The 27,524-nt window shown below is 37.2% G+C and overlaps 1 protein-coding gene across 5 annotated transcripts in view; it reads right to left on the bottom strand.

The window, feature by feature from the left end:
• HS2ST1 (heparan sulfate 2-O-sulfotransferase 1) overlaps window positions 1–27,524 on the bottom strand; it is a 191,959-nt gene that overhangs the window by 131,222 nt on the left and 33,213 nt on the right. The window contains exon 2 of one of the 5 annotated variants that reach the window (XM_042250707.2): window positions 27,341–27,429. The exons of the other annotated variants lie outside the window; for them this stretch is intronic. Within the exon in view, the coding sequence (XP_042106641.1) occupies window positions 27,341–27,359 (19 nt within the window). The 5' untranslated portion in view covers window positions 27,360–27,429. The remainder of the gene's footprint in view (window positions 1–27,340; window positions 27,430–27,524) is intronic. 5 annotated transcript variants of the gene reach the window in all.

Below are 27,524 nucleotides of genomic sequence, written 5' to 3'. Positions count from 1 at the left end.
TTTAAGCAGAATACATATTTGTAATTTATCCAGCACAGTTCAAGGCCATCTTCATATCATCAAAAAAGTCTTTATTAAACACTGACTACAAGTGTGAGTCTAAAGCTCTGTCCTTGTCTTGAAGCAGTCTATTATTTAGTAGCTTATTACAGATTCGGAATTTCTATTTAAATGTATTACTATCTAAAAAAACTGTATGTCATTGTTTGTGCTTATCCTTTCAGCCTTTGATCTTTCTAGGGGAAGAGTTACCAACCAAGTTTACTTCAGTTGGGAAAAACAAAAGCAAGTTGCCTTTTGTACATGGCTAATCAGCATTTTGAACACCACCAATCCCAACAGGACTCTTTCCTTTCCTAGTAAGAAATAAGAAAAGCCAGAATTACAAAACACTGATCTCCTTTCCATAGGATATGATTTTTAAATTATATGGAAAGCAACAAGATTTTAAAATACACATGTAAAAATTTCTCCATCAAAGTCTTTAAGTACTCTGGGAGAGAATAAATTAAATGTAAGGTGTACATACACACACACACACACACACACACACAAACACTTTGTTGTTTAGTCACTAAATTGTGTCTGACTCTTTGTGACTCCATGGACTTCAGCACACCAGGCTTCCCTGTCCTTCACTATCTTCTGGAGTTTGCTCAAACATATGTCCATGGAGTCAGTCATGCCATCCAACCATCTCGTCCGTTGTCACCCCCTTCTCCACCTGCCCTCAATCTTTCCCAGCATCAGGGTCTTTTCAAATGAGTTGGCTGTTTGCATCAGGTGGCCAAAGTACTGGAGCTTCAGCTTTAGCAGCAGTCCTTCCAATCAATATTCAGGATTGATTTCCTTTAGATTGACTGGTTTGATCTCCCTGCAGTCCAAGGGACTCTCAAGAGTCTTCTCCAGCACCAGAATTCAAAAGTTACCAATTCTTCAGCTCTCAGCCTCCTTATATGTGTATAAATAAATATACTTCATACATACACACATATACACAGAGGTGAACCAACAAAATCAATCTTAAAAACTAACAGGTTACGAAATAAGAAGTTCTGGGATCCTGTCAGGATCCACGCAGTTCTGGAGTTGCAAAGGGAAGGATAAAATTCTGTACTCAAAGAGTCTCAAGAAGCTTATTTCAGTCAATTTAACCTCTTAATCAATAATACCCCCACTGAATAACCAAGTTGAAAGATTCTAAGAAAACCAAAGGCTTTGGAGTCAAAGAAAACCAAAGAAGATCCTAAGGACTTGGAATCCACTTAAGAAAAATGTACACTAGGATGAGTTTTGGAAAAGTAATTAAGATATAACATATTTCCGTACCTTAAAAGGCTTCCTCAGTCCACTCAGAGATCAATTTCTCACTCATGGCCCCAGGCACGCTATATACTATCAGTACAGATTAGTTTTGCCTTTTCTAGAATTTCATATTTATTCCCATTATTAATTCTGTGAGATAATATGTGGCTCAGTGAAGTTAAGCAACTTGCACAGTTTCAGGTAACTCCAAGATTCAAAATGAGGATTTGAAATCAATCATCTTCATTTTTGCATTCCTAGCATTTTTGCATACCTTGCCTCTGAAAAATGAATCAAAGGAAACTGACCTGAATGCGGGACTCAAGAAAAACAAAGGTCCATTTTGAATGATAAAGCACTAGGTCTCAATCACTGTTTAAAGGGAAAAGAGAAAGATAAAGAGTCCTTGGAGGTTATTTAAGTATCTCCCAAGAAATTTATTAACAACAATGGGAGAGACAGTAACTTTCCAGTGGAGGAACCCAGCAGAAACCACTGTAACCAAAGGATCAAGATGGACATTACTAGTAAGAAAGATATACTGCCTTCACGAACACGATAAAAAGCACACACCATGGAAAAAGACACACATCATTTTTGTCAGTAAATAAGCCATACTAACTTCATGAATACCAAGATAAAAGGCACACATCATTTCTAGATTCTTGGAAAATAAATAACTTCAGTCTAATCATGAGAAAAAACTCGCTTGAAACGCAACATTAAAAAAAATAAAGATCACGGCATCCAGCCCCATCACTTCATGGCAAATAGAAGGGGAAAAGTAGAAGCAGTGACAAATTTTATTTTTTGGGACTCCAAAATCACTGCAGACAATGACTGCAGCCATGAAATTAAAAGACACTTGATCCTTAGAAGGAAACCTATGACAAACCTAGATAGAATATTAAAAAGCAGAGATATTACTTTGCCAACAATGATGTGTATAGTCAAAGCTATGGTATTTTCAGTAGTCATGTATGGATGTGAGAGTTGTGAAGAATCAAAGCTACTCCATTTTGTAAGGTTCCGGGAAAAGAGCCTTTGGAAATCCCCTGACCTCACCCCACCACCTGCGAACCAATCAGAACCCTTGGCCAGCCCGGGAAATTCGAGTCAAGCCCCAGAAAGGAGAACCAATCAGAACTCAACACCTAATCCTTCACCAGAAGGTGACCAATCAGACCCCGAGACTCCCATTTTTTAAATTTTTCGCACGATAATACCCTATATAAGCAATGTAACCCAGAGCTCAGGGCTCCTCCCTATAGCTACTGTGTCGGTATGGGTGGGAGCCCCAGCTCGAGCTTGGTAATAAAAACTCTCTTGCTTTTGCATCGGATATCGGCTCCCTGGTGGTCATTGGCAGATTTCGCGACTTGGGCATAACAGTTGGACACCTTTTAAGCTAAGCACTGAAGAATTGATGCTTTCGAATTGTGGTTCTACAGAAGACTCCTGAGAGTCCCTTGGACAACAAGGAGATCAAACCACTCAAACCGAAAGGAAATCAACTCTGAATATTCATTGGAAGGACTGATGCTGACGCTCCAATACTTTGGCAACCTGATGCGAAGAGCTGAGTCACTGGAAAAGACCCTTATGCCGGGAAAGACTGAAGGCAGGAGGAGAAGAGGGAGGCAGAGGATGAGATGTAAATACCATCACCAACTCAACAGACATGAATTTGAGCAAACTCCAGAAGAGAGTGGAGGCCAGGCAAGCTACAGTCCATGGGGTTGCACAGAGTCGGACAAGACTTAGCCACTGAACAACAAGAGAGAACACTGGACAAACTAAATCGAGGTCATGAAAGACAAAGAAAATCTGAGTAACTATTGCAGACTGCAGGATAATAAGGATGAAATAACAACTAAATCCAATGTGGGATCCTGAATTGGATCCTGATCTGAAAAAGGGCACTAATGGAAAAACAAGTGAAATTCAAATAAGGCCTATAAGTTTTAACACTATTGCGCCAAGGTTAATTTCCTAATTTTGATAACTATACAATCCCTATGCAAAATGTTTACACCAGATGAAGTTGGTGACACACAGAAACTCTGCCACTATTTTTGCAACTTTTCTCTAAGTCTGAAATAATTTCAAAATAAAAAGTTAACAAAGGAGGGACCTTGAATATTTTCCTGCAACTTGTGAAAGGAACATAAAAAATGGGGTGGATATTGCCAAGAGAGCTCTCTACAATGGAGCCGGGAGGCAATGAGAAAGTGTGGGTTATGCACATCTCAGTCTGGACAGAATCTGATCTTTAACCATTCACTGTCCTCAAGATACTCACCAGATCCTCACTCTAAAATAACTCATGACAGCCTATCTACTTATCAGACCCCTAACCCAAAATAACTCATCATGATTCCTTAAGGACAAATATTTCCTGACTTGCATCACAGTCAATCAAAAATCTCATCAGGCAACTTTAACAAACTTAGGGGTTTTGTCTTTATAAGCCCAATTCTTTGTCTTTCTCAGAATACACTTTCGGTTTTGCCCATATCCGTGTTTCAAAATGCAATTCTTAAGACCCCACATAAAGCTCTTTTGTTCTTTGAAGCCTCAATAATGATCACAGTTCAACATACTTCAAAATCTTGCAATAATGAATACATTTAAACTACACCTATGATGAAACTATAATATATATGGTCAATTTTTGTTCAACTCAAATCACGTCAAGATTTACTGAACATCATCTCTATGTAAGATAGCAAAGACTGTAGTGACAGTGACTGCCCTCAAGCTATTTGTGATATAATAGTGAGCTATGACAAATACAAAAAGTTGAAGCCCCAAATTTTGAAAGAACTAGTCCAAAACACAAAATCAGTTACTCTGAAAAGTATAGTTTTCATATCTTAAGACCAGAATATTTTTGTCTTTTTAGTCTCTCAAGAACAAACAATTCAACCTCAGACTATTAAGTACTAGATCTTCTCTTTGCACAAATTCCACAAGTTCTTAATAAAGACATGATCCTATGGAATAAACTTTGGAAGTCACAGCCAAGCACAACATCTATGATGAACATACACTGTTAGAGACATTGCTTCGTCTACAGAGAACAAAACAGTGCAAACTTCCTGCTATGAAATGCCCATTTCCCTAGGTTGAAATTGTAAAGAAGCTACCATTTGTATTAAAATCCCACCTCTTCATGGCTAGGAGTCTGGTGGGTCTAGGAGCAGACATCTGACCAAAGTTGATTCTATCATAAACCCCACCTGGTCTATGTATTAGTTAAGCTCTTTTGATTCTAAAAAAAAAAATCTGAAGAAATTGAAAATAAGATTGGGAGAGAGGCTGTCAATCAGCTTTATAGGAAAGCTGGAAGGAGACTGGAGTAGTGCCCAGAACTGAAGAATTAAATCATCAGGCTTTAGTATGGAAGATCCAGGGCAGCTCTGTAGAACTTAGTAGCCTACGGGCCTTCCCTCTTGGATGCCACCATCTCTATGTCAAACCACAATCTATTTGTTTCAGGAAGACAGGAACAGGTTTTCTACCACTATATCTTTAGCAATTAAAACAATGTGCGTCATATAATGTGCCCTCAATAAACTTTTGCTGACTAAATGAATGAATAAAGTTAGTTTTATAAGTAATCCCTGAGTAAGAAAATGCAACTAGCCAAGTTTACATCAGGAATCTACTCAAGTGATCCAGGGAAGCTATGTTAGGGTCTTTTCCATAAAAGAGAAACATGTAAATACTAAATGGCATTTAATTGACCTATATTTCTTTCAACTTTTTCTCAGTATTTAGACTGCTTACACAGGAAATTGTATTAATCATAAATATGATTGATGTAATTCTACATTAATACACTATTAATTATAAAATGTCCATTGGTAGAACAAATAACCTAAATAAGACCTAATCATTCTATTATAAAATATTAATGTTGTCTCTTTAAACACTCTCTTTTTCTGAATTATCTAATACTATATTAGATTCAGGTGTGCAACACAGTGATTCAGTATTTTTATACATTACAAAATGATCACAAAGATAAGTCTAGTTACCTGTCACCAGACAAATTACAGTATTATTGATTATATTTCCTTTCCTGTGTATCACATACCAATAAATAAATACTCTTAATTAAAAGATTTTATCTGTCAGTCTTGTTAGTAAACAGATTTAATAACTGTTAGAGCTAAAAACCTAAAGCCAACTAAACAAAGAAAAATTTATCAGATTAGGCTTTTAAATTTATAAAATTAGCTCCTCCACTTCACCTGATCATAATTCTAAATTTTGATAGTATCTATATAATTAATCTACTTGTTTATAATGTTTTAAAATATAACACTATTATGACAATCTAAAGAAAAAAACACCATTAAATCATCTCAATCTTGGAAGTGAAAAGAATCATATGAAATTAACTGAGAAGGAAGGAATGACTTGCAGCTGCAACATTCCCTCAACCTGGAATCTTTGTACACATACACAATTGTTTATAAAGCTTCTACAGCAAGCTAGAATTAGAGAAATGGGCTCCATTAGACAATTAAGAGGTTTCCTTCAGAAAGAAAATTCATTCTTAAAAGAAATACTACTTAAGATTTCAGAGGAACCTAACTAGATACTTGTAACTGGATATAGAATTAAAGAAAATTTTAAAGCTGAAAGACAATTTTAAACCTAATAGGTTAATGTAACTTTGTTTATGAGCAGGCCTTTAAGACAAAAACCTCATAATCAAAATAAAATTGTTGTGAGTCAAGTACGAAAAATGCCCTTTATACTTGTGATTCTGGAGTACAAAATATGAAATCAAACTGACCTTTAGGTCCTGGCTGACCTTGTATCAGCTGCATAATCTGGAGGAAATTATTTCACTTCTCTATACCTTAGTTTCTTCATCTGTAAACACTTCTTATGTAAATATCAATGTAATAACACAAGCAAAAGGCCTGGAACTATGTTTGGCACGAGCTCTTTAATACAGACTAGTGATTTTTTTTTTTAATTGGTAGATAAAGTAAGGGCTTCTCTGGTGGCTCAGATGGTACATAAAGAATCTGCCTGTGACACAGGAGACCTGGGTTTGACTGCTGAGTAGGAAAGAACCCCTGGAGAAAGGAAAGGCTATACATTCCAGTATTTTGGCCTAAAGAATTCCATGGACAGAGGAGCCTGGCAGGCTATAGTCCATGGTCAAAAGAGTTGGACCTGACTGAGCAACTAACACCTTCACTTTCAAAATAAGTGAAATTTTTTATATTATAAAAAGACACTCTTGTTATATTTTTCTAAGGACCAATTAGTGTCCCCACATAAAACTCAAACCTGAAATAAAAATAACCACATCAACTTAACAAATAATTTTCAAGAGAGATAGTTCTCAGAAGTTCCTTTTAATGTTTACTCCCAACCCTAATTTATCAAATAAGATTAATGAGTTAATACTACTTCAAGGAGCTGGAGAAATTTACAAAAATTTATGACAATAAAGCAAAGGATATAGAGAAAGATAAAAAAAAAAAAGGAAACTAATGTTAAAGGATCAATACAAGAAAAATATTTTATACCCATCAACATATATGTACCTAATACAGGAGCATTCAAATACATAAAACAAATACTAACAGACAAAAAGGGAGAAAAAATAGCGGGAGACCTCAACACTCGACTCCTATCAATGGACAGATCTTCCAGACAGAATCAATAAGGCAGCAGAGGTCCTAAATGATACAATAGAACAGTTAGACTTAATTGATGTTTTTAGGCCTCTACATTCAAAAAAAAAAAAAAAGGCAGAACATGCATTCTTTTCAAATGCAGATGGAACATTCTCTAGGATTGACCACATCCTAGGGCACAAATCTAACCTCAGCAAATTTAAGAGTATAGAAATTATTTCAAGCATCTTCTCTGACCACAATGGCGTGAAACTAGAAACCAACCACAGGAAAGAAACAAGAAAAACATGGAAACTAAATAACATGCCACTAAAAAACCAATAAGTCAACACGGAAACCAAAAAAGAAATTAAAAAATACCTTAAATCAAACAACAATTAAAACACAGCCATACAAAATCCATGGACACAGTAAAAGCAGTTCTTGGAGGGATGTTCACAGTGATATAGGCTTTCATCATCAAACAACAAGAAAAATCTCAAATAAATAACCTAAGTTACCACCTAAAAGAATTAGAAAAAGAAGAACAAACAAAACCTAAAGTCAGCAGAATGAATGAAATACTGAAGATCAGGGAAGAAATAAATAAGAGATTAAAAAAATATATAGAAAAAATCAACAAAACCAAGAGCTGGTTCTTTGAAAGGGTAAGCAAAATTGGCAAAACTATGACAAGGCTCACCGAGAAGAAAAGTGAGAACCCAAACAAAGAAAATAAGAAATAAAAGAAGAAATCTCAGATATCTCAGAAATGCAAAAACAAAAAACAAAAGAGAATGCTATGAACGATTATATGCCAACAAATTTGACAACCTAGAAGAAATGGACGATCTTCTAGAAACATATAATCCACTGAAATTAAATGAAGAAACAACAGACAGTTTAAACAGACTGATCACTAGAAATGATGTAGAATCTGTAACAACAACAAAAAAAAACTTTCTACAAACAAAAATCCAGGACCAGATGGCTTCACAAAAAAAAAATTTGCCAAATTTTACCAAACATCAAAAGAACTTACACCAATTTTTCTTAAAATCTTTTAAAAGACTGAAGAGAAGGGAGCATTCTTCGAGACATTCTATGAAGCCACCATCACCTGATACCAAAACCAGATAAACACATCACACACACACAAAACTACAGACCAGTATCTTTGACAAATATGGACACAAAAATTCTCAACAAAATATTAGCAAACCAAATCCAACAACATATTTTTAAAAAAAGCATACACCACGACCAAGTGGAATTCATCTCAGGTTCACAAGGACTGCTCAACATACACAAATCATTCAATTTAATACACTACATTGACAAAAGTCAAAAACCATATGATCATCTCAAAAGATGTAGAAAAAGCATTTAACAAAATTCAACATCTGTTCATGATAAAAGCAGGAATAGAGGGAACATATCTCAACATAATAAAAGCCATTTATGATAAACCCACAGCCAATATAATACTCCACAATGAAAAACTAATAAAATCTGGAAAAAGACAAGGATCCCCACTCCTAACCACTTTTCATATTGGAAGTCCTAGCCCCAGCAATCAGACAAGAAAAATAAATAAAAGGTATCCAAACTGACAAAGCAGGCAAGACTATAAAATGAGAACACCTCTCTTTAACAGTGGTGCTGGTAAAGCTGGACAGCTGCATGTAAATCAATGAAGTGAGAACACTGATAGCATGCATAGAGATAAACTAAAAATGGCTTAAAGACTTAATAGAGCATAGGGAAAACATTCTCTGATATAAATCTTATCAATGTTTTCTTAGGTCAGTTTCCCAAGGCAATAGAAATAAAAACAAAAATAAATAAATGGGACATAATCAAACTTACAAGATTTTGCACAGTGAAGAAAGCCATAAAAAAATGAAGATAACTTGGAGAATGGGAGAAAATATTTGCAAATGATGCAATAGACAAGGGCTTAATCTCCAAAATATACAAACAGCTCACACAACTAAACAACAACAAAAAACGAATTAAAAAATGGGCAGACCTTAACTGACATTTCTCCATGGAAGACATACAGATGGCCAGTAGGCACAAGAAAAGATGCTCAACATCACTAATTATTAGAGAAATGCAAATCAAAGCTACAATGAGGTGGTCAGAATGGCCATCGCTAAAAAGTCTACACATAACAAATGTTGGAGAAGGCACGGAGAAAAGAGAACCCTCTTACACTGCTGGTGGGAATATAAATTGGTATAGCCACTATCGAAAACAGTATGGAGGTTCCTCAGAAAATTAAAAATAGAATTACCATATGATACAGCAACCCCACTCCTGGGAATATATCCAGACAAAACTATAATTCACAAAGATACATGCACCCCTATGTTCACACCAGCATTGTTCACAATAGCCAAAATGTGGAAATAACCTAAACGTCCATCAACAGATGAATGGATAAAGATATGGTACATATATACAATAGAATACTTTTACTGTTAGTCATTCAGTCATGTCTAACTCTTTGCGATCCCTCAGACTGGAGCCCACCAGACTCCTCTGTCCGTATAGTACTCAGTCATAAAAAAGAAAAAAATAATGCCAATTGCAGCAACACAGATACTAGAGATTATCATACTAAACGAAGTCAGAGAGAGAAAGACAAATATCATATGGTATTACTTATACGTGGAATCTAAAATATGGCACAAATGAACCTATCTGTAAAACAGAAAGAGACTCATGAACACAAAGAACAGACTTGTGATTGCCAAGGGGGAAGATGAAGACAGTGGGATGGACTGGGAGTCTGGTACAACAAAGTCTTAATGTACAGCACAGGGAACTATACTCAGTATCCTGGGATAAACCATAATGGAGAGGAATATTTTAAAAGAATGGATATATGTGTATAACTGAGTCACTTTGCTGTACAGCAGATTGGCACACCGTTGTAAATCAACTATACTTCAACTAAATAAAAACATTTATGAAAATGGTTATCAGCATTATTTATAATTTTTAAAACTTGGAAATAATATGTCTAAAAATAGAGGATGATTAATAGTTAAAACTGTAATCAAAACTAATAATTATCACCATCAATACCATCACAATCACCATGGCTAATAATTTTCAAATGCGTACTAAGTTCCAGGCACTGTTTTAAGTGCTTCACATATGTCAATCCATTTAATCCATAACTCCATAATGGAGGTAGTTTTATTTTCTCCATTTTAGAGGTGAAGTGATAAAATATTTTACCCTAAATCAAATGCCTAGAAAGGGAAGGAACCAAGATTTAAGCCCATGTGATTCCAGGACCAAAACTCCCATTAGGCCATGAGACTAACTGCAAAAAAATTAGGTTACTATCTTAGCTGGATTGGACTACAAAGTCAATACTCTGCAGAGCTTGTGCTTTGTTTTTAATCTTTGCCTGAAACATCGATTCCAAATGTTCACTCAAAACAAAGAAAAATAATATACAGAGATCTTTCATAGAACTCTGATATGATCAACAAATTTTATAACAACTGTTAATAGTGCTTAATCTTGGCTGAATACTAAAACTCATCTGGAAAGCTTTTTTATTTTAATAATTTTTCATTTATCTATTTTTGGCTGTGCTGGGTCTTCCTTGGTGCGTGGGCTCTTCTCTAGTTGCAGCAAGCAAGGGCCACTCTCTAGTTGCAATGCACTGCACGTGTGGCGGCTTCTCCTGCCGTGGAGCATCAGCAGCCCTAGGACGCACGGACTCAGCAGCTGCGGTTCCCAGGCTCCAGAGCACAGGCTCAACAGCTGCGGCACACAGGCCCAGTTGCTAAGCGGAATGTGGGGATCTCCCCAGACCAGGGCCTGAACCCTTGCCTCCTGCACTGGCGGGCAGACTCTTTAAAACAAAGCCTCTGGGGAAGCCCCTGGGAAGCTTTCAAAAATACCAACACCCAGTTCCCAACCCCAGAATTCTAGCTTCAAAGTCATCCTTAGCCTAGTCCAATTAAATCAGAATCTCTGAGAACAGGGCTTAGGCATAATATTTTTGTCAATTTCTCAGGTAATCCTAGGTGGAACTAAGGTTGAGAACCAGAACTTTAAATAGTGAGAGTCTGGGGGAGGAGATATTTACCTGAGTTTTTTAGTATTTCCTGTCGGCAACCATGAAAAATAGACATTTCTACCTAAAGGATACACATATTCAAAAAATCATATATTTGGATAACACTTATTTATGTGAAACTGATACAAAGAGAAATTTGATGGTAATATCTGTATTCAATTTCTTCATCAAAAAACCCATTTTTCTATACTATTAGCTGAATGGTACTAATGATTTCATATTCATGCCTCTATGCAATGAGGAGATTAAAATTAGTTTACACTTATTTTTAACAGGTTTGAAACTGAATTTCCAAATATATGATTTCTTAAATCTTAAAATACAGCAGCAAAATGTTTGAGTTTTGCTTTTTTTTTTTTTAAAGCAAACCAAAGACATCAAAGACATTTACACAACCCACAGAAACAGAGAAACCACATATGTTTCAAAGACAAAAGAAACAGGTAAGCTGAAGATGACCTAAGCCAAAACCATTCAAATATCCACTGTTTTTGCTGGGACTTCACAAACTCTGCTACCAAATGCATATATTTGCTTTGGGTATCATGCAAAGGCTACATCTGAATAAATGAATCCCACAGTAAAAGAAACACAATAAAATGGTCACATATTGATGAGTTAGTTAGTTCAGTTCAGTAGCTCAATCATGTCTGACTCTTTGCGACCCCATGAATTGCAGCATGCCAGGCCTCCCTGTCCATCACCAACTCCCGGAGTTCACTCAGATTCACATCCATCGAGTCGGTGATGCCATCCAGCCATCTCACCCTCTGTCGTCGCCTTCTCCTCCTGCCCCCAATCCCTCCCAGCATCAGAGTCTTTTCCAATGAGTCAACTCTTTGCGTGAGGTGGCCAGAGTACTGGAGTTTCAGCTTTAGCATCATTCCTTCCAAAGAAATCCCAGGGCTGATCGCCTTCAGAATGGACTGGTTGGATCACCTTGCAGTCCAAGGGACTCTCCAAGAGTATTCTCCAATACCACAGTTCAAAAGCATCAATTCTTCGGTGCTCAGCTTTCTTCACAGTCCAACTCTCACATCCATACATGACCACTGGAAAAACCATTGCCTTGACTAGACCGACCTTTGTTGGCAAAGTAATATCTCTGCTTTTCAATATGCTATCTAGGTTGGTCATAACTTTTCGTCCAAGGAGTAAGCATCTTTTAATTTCATGGCTGCAGTCACCATCAATATGCCACTTAAAAAAACCTAAAGATCCTAAAACTTATTTGAGGATTAAAATAAGAACTATAATCATATTAATAAACTTAGCAAATGTCACAAGTGTTCGCTAACACTAAAATGTTACCTCTAGTACTGTATTTTCAAGAACCCTAATGGTTAAAAAAAAAAATCAAAAGAATCAATTAGATAAGTTCTCAGTATATGCTTTAACAAATAAACCAATAAATTTTACTATAATCTTCCTCTGGAAAAAAAAAAAGAGGTTCTTATTCAAATAACTCCCTTTTACACTAGAGTGCTAATCCTAAATCCCTAAAAAGTTAAATACATTCTATTATTTAAAAAAAATAACCCAAATTTAAGTTTAGTAATAGAGATTTAACAGATAAGAGAAATTTGTACCATGGGCTGAAATGTGAAAACAAGAGATACCAAAAGTATTCTTAACAATGTAATTACTGGAGAAGACATTATTAATAAGATGCTAATTACAACTGGTATTTAACTACAAACTTCATTTAAGAAGTTGCGATAAATATATATTTCCCATCAGGTTTCTAACCCAACTAAGAAGTATAAGGGTTCCCCCTACACTTATTTAGTATGAGTATCTTCCAACGGCCAAATCCAGACAGAAGCCTCAGGCTGAACCCCTGAGACAGAAAAAAGGAAGTGAAAATTGAGATATGAATCTTAATGCAGGAAAATGATAGAAGAGAGTACACTCCAAAACTTCTTCTAGTATTAGGAGATATTATACAGATCTTATAAAGTCTTATCCACATCATATCCTTATCTAATCCATGCCTCTTCTGAAGACCTACAATCCTCAATTTAAATTCTTTAATCCACTATGATACCTAAAAACATAAGGACTATATCTAAGTAGTTCAAGTTGTAAAGGATTCCAAGGGGCATCTATACCAGTGGTTAGATTTTAATCACTAGCTAGAGATTTTAATCATCGGAAGCAAGGGTTCACAACTGCCGGGTCACAGATTGGTACAAGTCCCTGGCTTCTTAGGAACTGGGCTGCACAGGAGAAGGTGTTTCATCTGTATTTACAGCCACTCCCTATTGCTCACATTACCTGAGCTCCGCTTCCTATCAGATCAGTGGTATAAACTCAATGTATGCACTTGAATCATCTCGAAACCATCCACATCATCCCTAACCCCCATCTCAGTCTGTGGAAAAATTGTCTTCCACAAAATCAGTCCCTGGTGCCAAAAATGTTGACGACTGCTTTAAAGAATTAGAAACAAGATCCAGAAACACCAACACCCAGCCCTGCCAAACACACCCTCAAAATCAATTAAACCAAAATCTTCACAAGTGAAGCCCAGGAACTGGTACTTTTTTCTAAAAACTTCCCAAAGTGATTCTAATGTGCAACTAATCTTGAGAACCACTAATCTATCCAAAATATTGCTAGAATTCTAAGGATTAAAAACTAAAGCATGCTCAATGACAAACTGAAGCCACAGCCAGAAGAGGGCAGTGAGGAGCTATTCTGGAAAGCCACATATGTTAAACTAAGTACTAAGGCGCCTTCCTCAGAGAAAGACCCCTCAGAGATTCACAGGTTTAAGGAGAAATGCCATGCCTCAAGTGAGAACTGCTGAGCAGTAAGGAGTCAAGCAGAGATAAGCCAGCAAACAGAGTGAGCTGAAAGAACAAAAAAAAGCCTGAAAATGTTAAAGTAGTACCTAGCACAAAAAGGCCAAACAATGGATAAAGAGGCTAAGATTAGAGTCACTGGCAAGCAGAAGGAAATTCTCCAAAATAAGAAGGCACAAGTTAGAACAGTCTCTTGAAGCCTCCATCGTCAACAATAACAACCCCAACTGAACTGAGAAACAGTGTGAATCGTGAGAGATGGCTTTGGTATTCACAAAAATACAATAGATTTAGCATAAAACAAGTAGCTTAAAAACAATACTGGACAGCATAACATAAAGAACCAATATGAGATGTCAGAGTGACCCACAATAAAAATATATCTTCATTTTAAAATTGAAACTACATATACTAATAGATGATCTTATTTGCAAAGCAGACATAGAGACACAGACATAGAGATCAAACTTCTGGATAACAAGTGGAAGAGCACAGTGGGATGAATTGGGAGACTGGATTGACATATATACACCATTATGTATACAATAAACAGCTAATGAGAACTTACTGTATAGCACAGAGAACTCTTCAAAGCTCTGTGGTGACCTAAATGGAAAGGAAATCCAAAAAAGAGGGGACATATGTAGGTGCGTGCTCAGTAGCTTCATGTCTGACTCTTTGCAACCCTATGGACGGTGGCCCATCAGACTCCTCTGTCCATAAGACTCTCCAGGCAAAGAATAATGGAGTAAGTTACTATGCCCTCTCAGGGCTCAAACCCGCATCTCTTGTCTCCTGCATTAGCAGGTAGATTCTTTACCACTAGCAATACCTGGGAAGCCTGGATATATGTATGCTGTGCTATGCTTAGGCACAGGGTGTTGTTTGACTCTTTGCAACCCATAGACTGCAGCCTGGTGTGCCAGGCTCCTCTGTCCTTGGGGATTCTCAAGGTAAGAATACTGGAGTGGGTGGCCATGCCCTCCTCCAGGGGATCTTCCCAACCCAGGGATCAAACCCAGGTCTCCCGTAGTGCAGGCGGATTCGTTACCTCCTGAGCCACCAGGGAAGCCCAAGAACACTGGAGTGGGTAGCCTATCCCTTCTCCAGGGAATCTTCCTGACCCAGGAATCAAACAGGGGTCTCCTGCATTGCAGGCAGATGAAGGGAAGCCTGGAGATATGTATATTATGATTTATTCACTTTGCTCTACAGCAGAAACTGACACAACAGTATAAAACAACTATACTCCAATTTTTTAAAAACTGAAACTACAAAACTTATGACCTTTAGCAATGTGTGATTTCATAATCCTCTTCTACAGAAGGAATAGCTGTTCTAATTTAGGCACTTAACTATTTAGACCCTTAAAAGAATTGATGCTTTTGAACTGTTGTGTTGGAGAAGACTCTTCAGAGTCCCTTGGACTGCAAGGAGATCCAAGCAATCCATTTTGAAGGAGATCAGCCCTGGGATTTCTTTGGAAGGAATGATGCTAAAGCTGAAACTCCAGTACTTTGGCCACCTCATGCGAAGAGTTGACTCACTGGAAAAGACTCTGATGCTGGGAGGGATTAGGGGCAGGAGGAGAAGGGGACAACAGAGGATGAGATGGCTGGATGGCATCTCGGACTCGATGGACGTGAATCTGAGTGAACTCCGGGAGTTGGTGATGGACAGGGAGGCCTGGTGTACTGCAATTCATGGGGTCGCCAAGAGTCGGACACAACTGAGCGACTGGACTGAACTGAAGTATTTTTTGGCCAAAAAAACCCACCACTTCTCTTTTAAACACTAATCCCTCTTTTCACTGGCCATTAGAAAACTCGGGGCTTTTAAGTCTTTTTTTTCTGAGTCTTTTAAGGTTGCATGTCATGGCATACATTTTTGAATATCATTTCATCCTTATGACTACTTATATACTTTATGCTCCAGTTACCCAAATTTCCTTAGCCATTTACATTATCTTACTGTATCACTGAAGAATGCATACAATTCTTTTTGAAATGAGACTGAGATTAAGGGAATCTATTAAAGTATGACCCAAACTCACAGAACCTTAGCTATTTAGTTCATTTAAAACTTTACAAACACTATCAGTAATACTACAAATATATGGCATTCCAAAGGGGTTCTAGTGTGAATGTATCAGTATAAATCCATCATGACTGCTAAAAAAGGCAGCTTTAAGCACACGGTAGAGTTTTTCATCCTTTATATATTAAGATATTAGTATTCATATCTCTCCTACTAACCATGTAACAATAAAAGCAACAGATTGGGGGTTCAAGGTGGTGACGTGGTTAGAACCTGAACTTACTTCCTCCTACAGACATAACCAGGTGGCACTAGAGATAAAGAGCCTGCCTGCCAAAGCAGCAGACCTAAGAGACATGGGTTCGATTCCTGGGTCGGGAAGATCCGCTGGAGGAAGGCATGACAACTCACTCCAGTATTCTTACTTGGAGAATCCCCATGGACAGAGGAGCCTGGCAGGCTACAGTCCATAGGGTCGCAAAGAGTCAGGCACGACTGAAGTGACTGAGCACACACACATGGATTGATACTCTATGAAAAGAAATTGAGAACTAGATGAACACCTATGCTACAAGAAAGGATAGAGGACCGCATCAAATTGGGTAAGAGCAGCACAGAAACACTCTTGCCAAAACCCTTTCATCTGTGGCTACACATAGCAATAAGGGATCTCATTAGGCGGGTACTTCCCCCGGAGGGGTGAAGAGTTGGCACACCACATCAGGCACCCCAGTTGCTGGGATCTATACCAGATAGACAAACTTCTAAAATGTCTGGCTTAGAAAACCAGATGCTGATACCCAGGGTCTCAAAGTACTATAGGAAACTGAAAATCTCCTCTTAAAAGGCTCTCATGCCCTGAAAGCAGTTTTAAAAGGTGCCAAGACTGTATGAGAAGGAGAGTAGTTTTTCAAATCTAAAAACTTCAGCTGGCGAGGTGGGGGTGTGTGGAGATACTCCCTGTAGTGATGTAGCACTATCTCGCCACATCAAGGAAACTATAGAGCTCCAGTGGTAGATGCAACACTCCCCAGCTCCCCTGGTGAGAAAAGAAAGGATCCAAATATATAAAATCAGAAGTGAGAGAGGAGCAGTTACAACTGATACCACAGAAATACAAAGACTCGTAAGAGACTGCTGCTGCTGCTAAGTCGCGTCAGTCATGTCTGACTCTGTGCGACCCCATAGACAGCAGCCCATCAGGCTCCCCCGTCCCTGGGATTCTCCAGGCAAGAACACTGGAGTGGGTTGCCATTTCCTTCTCCAAGGCATGAAAGTGAAAAGTGAAAGTGAAGTCGCTCAGTCGTGTCCGACTCTTGGCTGCTAGTCACAGTCATATCCCAATGAATTGGACAACCTAAAAGAAATGGATAAATGTATAGAAAAAGACGATCTTCCAAGACTGAATCATTAAAAGAAAACAAAACAAAACAAAACAAAAAAAAAATATATATATATATATAACCTGAATAAACCAATTACCAGCAATGAAACTAAATGAGTAATTTAAAAACTCCCAACAAAAAATTCAGGACCAGGCAGCCCACAGGTGAACTCTACCAAACACTAAAGAAGAGTAAATATGTATCCTTCTTAAATTATTCCCTAAAAATAGAAGAGGAAGGAACGCCTCCAACCTCATTTTCAAAGGTCAGCATTACCCTGATATCAAAACCAGACAAAGACACCATGAGAAAGGGAAATTACAGGTCAGTATCACTGATAAACACAGAAGCAAAAACTCTCAATATAATATTAGCAAACCAAAGTTTTCCCAATTTGCTGGCATATGAGAATGCAGCATTTTCACAGCATCATCTTTCAAGATTTGAAATAGCTCAACTGGAATTCCATCACCTCCACTAGCTTTATTCATAGTGATGCTTCCTAAGGCCCACTTGATTTCTAAGGCCCACTTGGCACATTTGGAAGAAAGAATGGCTTGGAGATTCCAAGCCATTTTGGAGATTCCAAAATTCTCCTGGCCTGGAGAATTTTGAGCATTACTTTACTAGTGTGTTAGATGAGTGCAATTGTGCGGTAGTTTGAGCACTCTTTGGCATTGCCTTTCTTTGGGATTGGAATGAAAACTGACCTTTTCCAGTCCTGTGGCCACTGCTGAGTTTTCCATATTTGCTGGCATAGTGAGTGCAGCACTTTCACAACATCATCTTTTAGGATTTGAAATAGCTCAACTGGAATTCCATCACCTCCACTAGCTTTGTTCATAGTGATGCTTCCTAAGGCCCACTTGACTTCACAGTCCAGGATGTCTGGCTCTAGGTAAGTGATCACACCATCATGATTATCTGGGTCATGAAGATCTCTCGAGCCTTAATTCTTTAAAATGTGCACTATTACTGCTTTTGTAATTCTACAATAAAATGCTACATGCTTAATTACATTTAAAAATCTTGGAAGCAAAGTTTATGCTTAATTCATCTTTGTATCTTGATGATACAGTAATATGGTCCCAATAAGATCTTTCTCCTTTCCTTACTTTTTCATTGTCTTGTATATCATACATACAGTATAGTGTGGAAAACTAAAAGCTTCAAATGTTTATATCAGAGTTATGAATTTAATATATTTATTAAATATAAAATTATCTGAGTAGAAAGCTAAATGCTCCTCAATGAATTAATGGATCAGCAAATTGTGGTATGTATATACAAGGGAATATTACTCAGCTATAAAACAGAATGAAGTGTGGATACATATCACAACTTGGATAAATCTCAAAAACATGGTAAGTGAAAGAAGTCTGACAGGTAGGGTCACATACTGCATGATTCTTTTTTATGATATATTCAGAATGGACAAATGCACAGACAAAAATCAGATTGCAGGTTACAAGGGGTTTGGGCAAAAGGGGTGCGTTAAGAGTAATCACCTAATGGATATGTTTTTATGGGGTGTTTTTATGAGATAAAATAATCTTGAAACGAGACAGCTGTTGGTTGTACATTATAAACACACTAAATACTACTGAACTGTATACTTTAAAATGAATAATTGGAAATTTCACTTCAATAAAAAATATATATCTCAAGAAAAACCATATAATGTAAAGTATGAACAACTGTGTAATACACCACCGAAGTGGGAAATAGTACCACAGAATCCTTTCAAGTGTTCCTCCTTACATCTCCCTTCTCTAAAGATAAAATGTATCCTGATTTTTAATAATAATTGCCTGGTTTTCTTTAGTTTTATCATCTATGCACCCATCCTAAAACAACATAGTACAATTTCACCATATTTTAAGAATTCTTCCTTGCTTTCTTACATTCAACATTACATTTTTAAGAATCATTTACACTGTTGGATTTGGGCCTCCCTGGCGGCTCAGATGGTAAAGAATTTCCTTGCAAAGCAGGAGAAATTAGTTCCAACCCTGGGTCAGGAAGATCCCTTGAAGAAGTAAATGGCTACCCAATCCAGCATTCTTGCCCAAAGAATCCATGAACAGAGGAGCCTGGCGGGCTGCCATCCATGGGGTCGAAAAGAGATGGATACGATTGAGCAACTAACACTTTCACTACTTTTTACACTGTTGGATTTACCCAAGGCTCACTGTGTAGCTTGTACAGTCCAAGGAGATTATTTTTAATTAACTGATTTTATGCTAAATATAAGGTTCCTCCATGTCTTCTCATGGCTTGATAGCTGATTTCTTTTTATACTGTATATTGGAATATTAGGCAATATTCCATTAGGTAGATGTACCACAGTTTGTTTTTCCATCCACTTATTGAAGGACATTTTGGTTGCTTCCCAGTTTTGATTAATAAAGTTGTTATAAACAATCATATGCAGGTTTTTGTGTAGACATAAGTTTTCAACACATCTGAGTTAAATACCAAAGAGTGTGATTACCAGATCATATGGTATGAATACACGTTTAGTTTTGAAAGAAAGCACCAGAGTGCCCTTCAAAATGTCTGTACCATTTTGCATTCTCACTAGCAATAAATGAGAGTTCCTGTTGCTCCATACCCTCACCAACATTTGCTGTTGTCAGTGGTTTTCTTTTTCTCTTTCCTTTTTGGCTGCACTGAGTCTTTGTTGCTGTACACAGGCTCTCTTAGTTGCAGCAAGCGGGGTTCACTCTTCCTTACAGTGTGAGGGCTTCTCACGCAGTGGCTTCTCCTGTTGCAGAGCACAGGCTCTGCGTGCACTGGCGTCAGTAGTAGAAGCTTGCAGGTCTAGAGCATGGGCTCAGAAGCAGTGGTACACGGGCTTAGTTGCGCCATGGCATGTGGAATCTTCCCAGACCAGGGACCAAACCCCCGTCTCCTGAATTGGCAGGTGGATTCTTCTCCACTGTACCACCAGCAAAGTCCTACTGTCACTGTTGTGAATTTTCATAATTCTCGTAGGTTTACAGTGGTGAACTTTTCTTATAATTTACAAATTCCTAATGACATATGCAGGGAAGGCAATGGCAACCCACTCCAGTACTCTTGCCTGGAAAATCCCATGGACAGAGGAGCCTGGTAGGTTGCAGTCCATAGGGTTGCTAAGAGTCAGACATGACTGAGCAACTTCACTCTCACTTTTCACTTTCCTGCCATGGAGAAGGAAATGTCAACCCACTCCAGTATTCTTGCCTGGAGAGTCTCAGGGATGGCGGAGCCTGGTGGGCTGCTGTCTATGGGGTCGCACACAGTTGGACACAACTGAAGCAACTTAGCAGCAGCAGCAGCAATGATATACGCTGTTAAGCATCTTTTCATCTGCTTGTCATTTGTACATCTTTTTTGATGAGAAAATCATTCAGAAAATTTTTTCATTCAGTACTGGGTTGCTGGGCTCCAAAATCACTGTGGATTGTGATTGTAGCCATGAAATTAAAAGACGTGTGCTCCCTGGAAGGAAAGTTATGACCAACCTAGACAGCATATTAAAAAGCAGAGACGTTACTTTGCCAACAAAGGTCCGTCTAGTCAAGGCTATGGTTTTTCCAGTAGTCATGTATGGATATGAGAGTTGGATTATAAAGAAAGCTGAGCAGAGAACTGATGCTTTTGAACTGTGGTGTTGGAGAAGACTCTTGAGAGTCCCTTGGCCTGCAAGGAGATCCAATCAGTCCTCCCTAAAGGAGATCAGTCCTAGGTGTTCACTGGAGGGACTGAAGTTGAAGCTCAAACTCCAATACTTTGGCCACCTGATGCGGAAAGCTGACTCATTTGAAAAGACCCTGATGCTGGGAAAGATTGAGGGCAGGAGAAGGGGACGACAGAGGATGGGATGGTTGGATGGCATTACTGACACAAAGGACATGGGTTTGGGTGGACTCCGGCGGTTGGCAATGGATAGGGAGGCCTGGCATACTGCAGTTCATGGGGTCGCAAAGAGTTGGACATGACAGAGCAACTGAACTGAACTGCTCATTTCCTTACTGTTGAATTTTAAAGGTTCTTAGTATATTTTGGGTACCAGTCCTTTATCGTATATGCACATTGCAACAACTGTCTTTTCAATCTCTTAACAGTATCTTTCACAGACCATTAGTTTTTCATTTTAATTAAGTCCATGTTCTCAATTTTTTCTTTCATAGATTCTGCTTTTGGTGTTGTCTCTAAAAGCCATCACCAAACCTATGGTAGTCTAAGATTTTCTCCTTTATCATCTTCAGGGAGCTTTACAGTTTTGTACTTAACATTTAGGTCTATGATTCACACTGAGGTAATTTTTGTGAAAGATGTTAAGATCTGTGTACAGAGTTTTTTTTTTGTATCAGAATATCCTGTTGTTTCAACATCATTTTTTGAAAAGACTGTCCTTTTCCACTGAAATATCTCAGCTCCTTTCTCAAATATCAGTTGACTATATTTATGTGAGTCCATTTCTGAGCTATTTTGTTTCACTGATTTGCTTATCTATCATTTTCACCAAATACTATATTGTCATGGTTACCACAGCTTTACAGTAAGTCTTGAAATCCAGTAGTGTCAGTCCTCCAACTTTGTTCATCTTTAATACTGTGTTTGCTATTTTGGGTCTTCTCTCCACATAAACTGAGAATCAGTTTGTCAATATCCACAAAACAACTTCATGGGATTTAGATTGTGATTACACTGAATCTAAGTGGCCCAGTGGTAAAGAACCCATCTGCCAATGCAGGAAACGAAGGTTCAACCCATGGGTTGGGAAGATCCCCTGAAGAAGGAGAAGGAAATTGCAACCCATTCCTGTATTCTTGCCTGGAAAATTCCATGGAGAGAAGAGCCTGGCAGGTTTCGTCAATAAGGTCACAAAAGAGTTGGACATGACTTAGTGACTAAACAATGATAAATATCAAGTGAAGAGGAAATGATACCTTAACTACCGAGTCTTCCTAACCATGAACATAGAATATCTTTCTATTTATTTAGATCTTTTTCATCAGAATTTTATCATTTTCCCTCATACAGATCTCGTACACGATTTGTTAAATAATATTTATATAAAGAATTTCAAATTTGGGGCTGCTAATGTAAATGATGTTCACTTTTTAACTTCAAATTCCAATTGCTAGATTTATACCTACTTAAATTTTTTTCTATTTTTTGTGATAATGTAAATGACACTGCTTATTTAACATCAAATTTAAATTGTTCAGTTACTACGTAAGAAAACAATAAACTTTTGTATATGAAATTTATACTCTGCAACACTGCCATAATCACTTATTTCCAGAAGATTTTCTTGATATTTTCTATATAGACCATTATACCATCTGTAAATGTTTTATTTACTCCTTCTCAATCTGCACATTTTTTATTTCCTTTTCTGCCCCACCACATTAGCTAGGTATTCCAGGATGATGCTGAATAGTAGTAGTCAGAACATCATGGTCCTTTTTCTGATCTTAATAGGCAAGCATTTATCTCACTAGTAAATATGCTATTATCTGTAGGAATTTTTGCTGATATGCTTTGTCAAAGAAAATTTCTCTCATTCCTAGTTTGCTGAGAGTTTCTATCATGAATGGGTACTGGTTTTTATCAAGAGTTTTCTCTGCAATTCTTGATATGATCTTATGATTTTTTTCTCATTTAGCCTGTTAATAGTAATAGATTACATAAATTGCATTTTAAATGTTGAACCAGCCTTGTACAATTGGAATAAATCCCACTTGATCATGGCATACAATTTTTTAAACACTTTTAAATTCAACTTGCTAATTTCAGGATTTTCACATCAATATTCATTAAGAGATATTGGTCTACAGTTTTCCTTTAAAATCTTTAGTCTTGTTATTAGGATAATGCTGGCATCATTAAATAAGGAAATATTCCCTCTATTTCTGTTTTCTGGAAGACATTGTAGACAACTGATATTAACTGTTTTCCTTGAATGTTTAATACAATCAAAGAGGTTTTACTAAATACTTCATTTTTCAGTTAGAAATGTGAAGGCAATAGCTGTTACCTATTTTTAAACCTTTAATATCCTCAAGGCAACAGTTCTAATAATAGTATACTTGTAATCTTTTCAACAAACACTGAGTTATTAATAAGAAACCAATAAGAAGCACCTTATTAGTTCCTTATTATAATTTTTTAAAGAAGTGAATCAAATCAGTTAGTACCTTGGCCCATGGTCACCCAGCTAATATACACAGATATGGTGTTTTAACCTAATATATTTAACTCTTAACATTTCTTTTATTTCCTCTAGATTTTATCATCATTAAAATGAAAAAATCTGGGGTTAGAAAGTAAAAGTAAATGAAAGAGCAGATACCTTGACAATTCAGTGTCAGAAAAAAGGTAGGAAGTAACATATCATAATACCGTCAACTACAAATTTTGAGAAGCATCACAGAGTGATTAAGATTTAAATCTTGATTCCATCACTTACTAGGTGTGTGACTGTGGGCCATTTATCCAATGAGAGACATGCTTTCTTCTCTATAAAATGGGCCAATTAATTACTTACCCTTATAAGGTTTTCAAATTAATCTAATCCAAGGAAAGCATTTGAATAAAAGTCAGGAATCTTTTTCTTTCACAATTTGTCACTGATTTTTAAGATGACAAAATTTACTCAAAAACTTAAACTATAAATGTTCATAATTTATCACCTAAAGATTCACTTTGTACATACAACTTGTAACCTACAACTGTTGTTAATTTAGGTTAATATCCCTTTCATAACACAACAAAAATGTGGTAGATCTTTTCACAGCATTATTCATCTTTAATTTCAAATGACAATATCATAAATGATTTCAAAGTTAAATATAATTCATTTTTACTGTCCAAAGATTCAAGGATGAGAAGTTCTATTCTATACTTTCTGAATACATTCAGTAATCCCTCAAATTCAATTAGTGAAGATATATGGGTGACTCTAAGGACTATAAAGTCCATGAATTTCTCCAGGCCAAATACTGGAGTGAGTAAGCCTTTCCCTTCTCCCAACCCAGGGATCGAACCCAGGTCTCCCACATGCAGGCGCATTCTTTACCAGCTGAGCTACAAGGGAAGCCCAAGAATACTAGAATGGGTAGCCTATACCTTCTCCAGGGGATTTTCCAGACCCAATAACTGAACCAGGGTCTCCTGTATTGCAGGAGGATTCTTTACCAACTGAGCTATCCGGAGGCCTCAACTAACAAGAAAATGTTACTTAAAGCATAAAAAGAAAAAACCATGCAGCAGTATAACCAGGATAATTTACAAGGGAGGTGAGTACTACAGTTTCAGTTCAGCTGCTCAGCTGTGTCCAACTCTTTGCAACCCCATGCAGTGCAGCACGCAAGGCTTCCCTGTCCATCATCAACTCCCGGAGTCTGCTCAAACTCATGTCCATCGAATCAGCGATGCCATCCAACCATCTCATCCTCTGTTGTTCCCTTCTCCTCCAGCCTTCAATCTTGCCCAGCATCAGGGTCTTTTGCAAGGGGTCAGTTCTTTGCATCAACTGGCCAAAGTATTAGACTTTCAGATTCAACATCAGTCCTTACAATGAATATTCCTTTAGGAATATTGCCTAAATATTTCCTCTAGGAATATTTAGGAATATTTCTGACTGATTTCCTTTAGGATGGACTGGTTGGATCTCCTTGCAGTCCAAAGGACTCTCAAGAGTCTTCTCCAACACCACAGTTCAAAAGCATCAATTCTTTGGATCTCAGCTTTCTTTATAGTCCAACTCTCACATCCATACACGACCAGTGGAAAAAACCATAGCTTTGACTAGACAGACCTTTGTCAGCAAAGTAATGTCTCTGCCTTTTAATACGCTGTCTAGGTTGGTTACAGCTTTTCTTTCAAGGGGCAAGCATCTTTTAATTTCATGGCTGCAATCACCATCTGCAGTGATTTTGGAGCCCCCAAAAATAATATCTCACTGTTTCCACTGTTTCCCCATCTATTTCCCATGAAGGGATGGGACCAGATGCCATGATCTTAGTTTTCTGAATGTTGAGTTTTAAGCCAACTTTTTCATTGTCCTCTTTCACTTTTATCAAAAGGCTCTTTAGCTCGTCTTCACTTTCTGCCATAAGGGTGGCGTCATCTGCATATCTGAGGTTACTGATATTTCTCCCAGAAATCTTGATTCCAGCTTGTGCTTCATCCGGTCCGGCATTTCTCATGATGCACTCTGCATATAAGTTAAATAAGCAGGGTGATAATATACAGCCTTGACATACTCCTTTCCCAATTTGGAATCAGTCTGTTGTTCCATGTCCAGTTCTAACTGTTGCTTCTTGACCTGCATACAGATTTCTCAGGAGGCACGTAAGGTGGTCTGGTATTCCCATCTCTTTAAGAATTTTCCACTAAAATACCACCAAAAAAAAAAAAAAGGTATTTTTCCTTGCAGGAAAATCTTTGTGGCATTCTGTAAAGACACCAATCCTTTCCACCTAAAGGACAGTTTTTTGGTTTTTTTTCCCCCAAATCATAACTCAAGACAGCAGAACAAAAAGTAGGATCATAGAAACTGACAGGAAGTAAAGGCATCAAAAGAAGATAATCTGAAGGAAAAAAATTTCCTTTTACCACCAATTCTCTTTCAGTAGGATCACAGTGCTCAACACCAGATTTTTATGGGAGTATTACTGACATTTATTCTACAGCTATGATGACCAACTGGGAATATTTGTTTGAAGTATCTTCCAGCCAGAAATATCTAGGCCATCTATGTTTTAAAGAACTTTGAGGACACTAAATCAGACAAAGAATGGTTCTCTCAGAACAATCCTGGCTTTACCTGCAGATTCTCTAATAGCCTACTTTCCTCTGAATGTGGGACAACTTTGGATTCAAAAGGGAAATTTTAAAATTTTGAATTTCCAGAAAAGGAAATTATCTACTTATGTATTTATTTCTTAAAGCAATAAATTTACTCCTAGTTGATAACCCAAAATAATTGTACTCAAGCTCTTTCCTTGCCCAATTCTTATCAACAAAGAGATTTAGTGAAATTATATATATATATAATACGTATATATAATATTACACAAACCGTTATACATACATATATAAGAGAATGTGTGTGCATGTATGTATGTATACAAACATACAGAAGAGAGAGAGATGTATCAACCATTTCTTGATATGCTCTAAGTTTTATTTTTGAATAAGGACTACTTATTTAGGTCCCAAACCTTCACCCCCAATAAAAATTACACCTAAGAATCATGACATCAGCTTTCACTAAGGAGGATGTAAGACAAGAGCTTTGTGAAACCCACCCACATCACTCAATACTCCCTTTATGAGATTCCATTCAAGAAGTTTCTTTCAGAAATATGCACAAGGAAACATTCTGCCCCCTCCAAGGAACTAGTGCTATTTATTTTTGGCTTCAGATAGAAGGTAATTTTCAGAATCAAATTCCCAGCCCCAAATCCTCAAGCTGTATATTTAAGATTTATACATTTTACTGTAAGTAAATTTTAACTCAAAAAAAATTTTTTCCAGCTCGGCTTTAGCAAATGTTCAAGAATTCTAACATGTGTTCCGTTACTATAGTCTAACTTTCTAATTTATATTGTACCCTGATCCTAAAACCATATTCCTTTTTCATCTGTTTTATTTTCCATTAAGATATCCATGGAGGAAGCCTGAAAATGCCTTTCAACATACATAAGAAGCAGCAGAAAAAAAACAGACTAGGTCTTTGATACAGCCAATCCTACTAGTGAATCAATTTCCTAGAGAAGGGGGATTAAACACATACTGTTTACTTAAAGTATATAAGATATTTATAATTAGTTTAATAATGTATAACTAACCAATATAGCAAGCCTATTGACCAAGTATTCATGGAGACATTATTTTGAACTAAATGTATTTTTATCTTAAAATCCCAATTCAGAACCTTACCCAAATATTATTTGCTACAAAACATATCTGAATCTAGGTGGTCAACAAAACATTAAAAAGGCTGAAACAGGCAACCCCTAATTGATTCTACCTGCAGCTGCCTACCTGTTGAGACTCGGAGCATCTGAAGTCACTGGAAAGTGCTATTAAGAGAACTGACGTACAAATACTTCTTACATGCACTGCAATTTGCCCTAAAAGGAAAGAACAAATCTGAATAATCTACTGTGAATAAATTCTGGTGAAACACCAAAACATATAAACTAGATACAAACATATATGTAACATA

Source organism: Ovis aries, chromosome 1, assembly GCF_016772045.2.
Source record: "Ovis aries strain OAR_USU_Benz2616 breed Rambouillet chromosome 1, ARS-UI_Ramb_v3.0, whole genome shotgun sequence".
Taxonomy (NCBI): domain Eukaryota; kingdom Metazoa; phylum Chordata; class Mammalia; order Artiodactyla; family Bovidae; genus Ovis; species Ovis aries.
The sequence above is the reverse complement of the archived record's forward strand: the minus strand, read 5'-3'. Positions and strand labels throughout refer to the sequence as shown.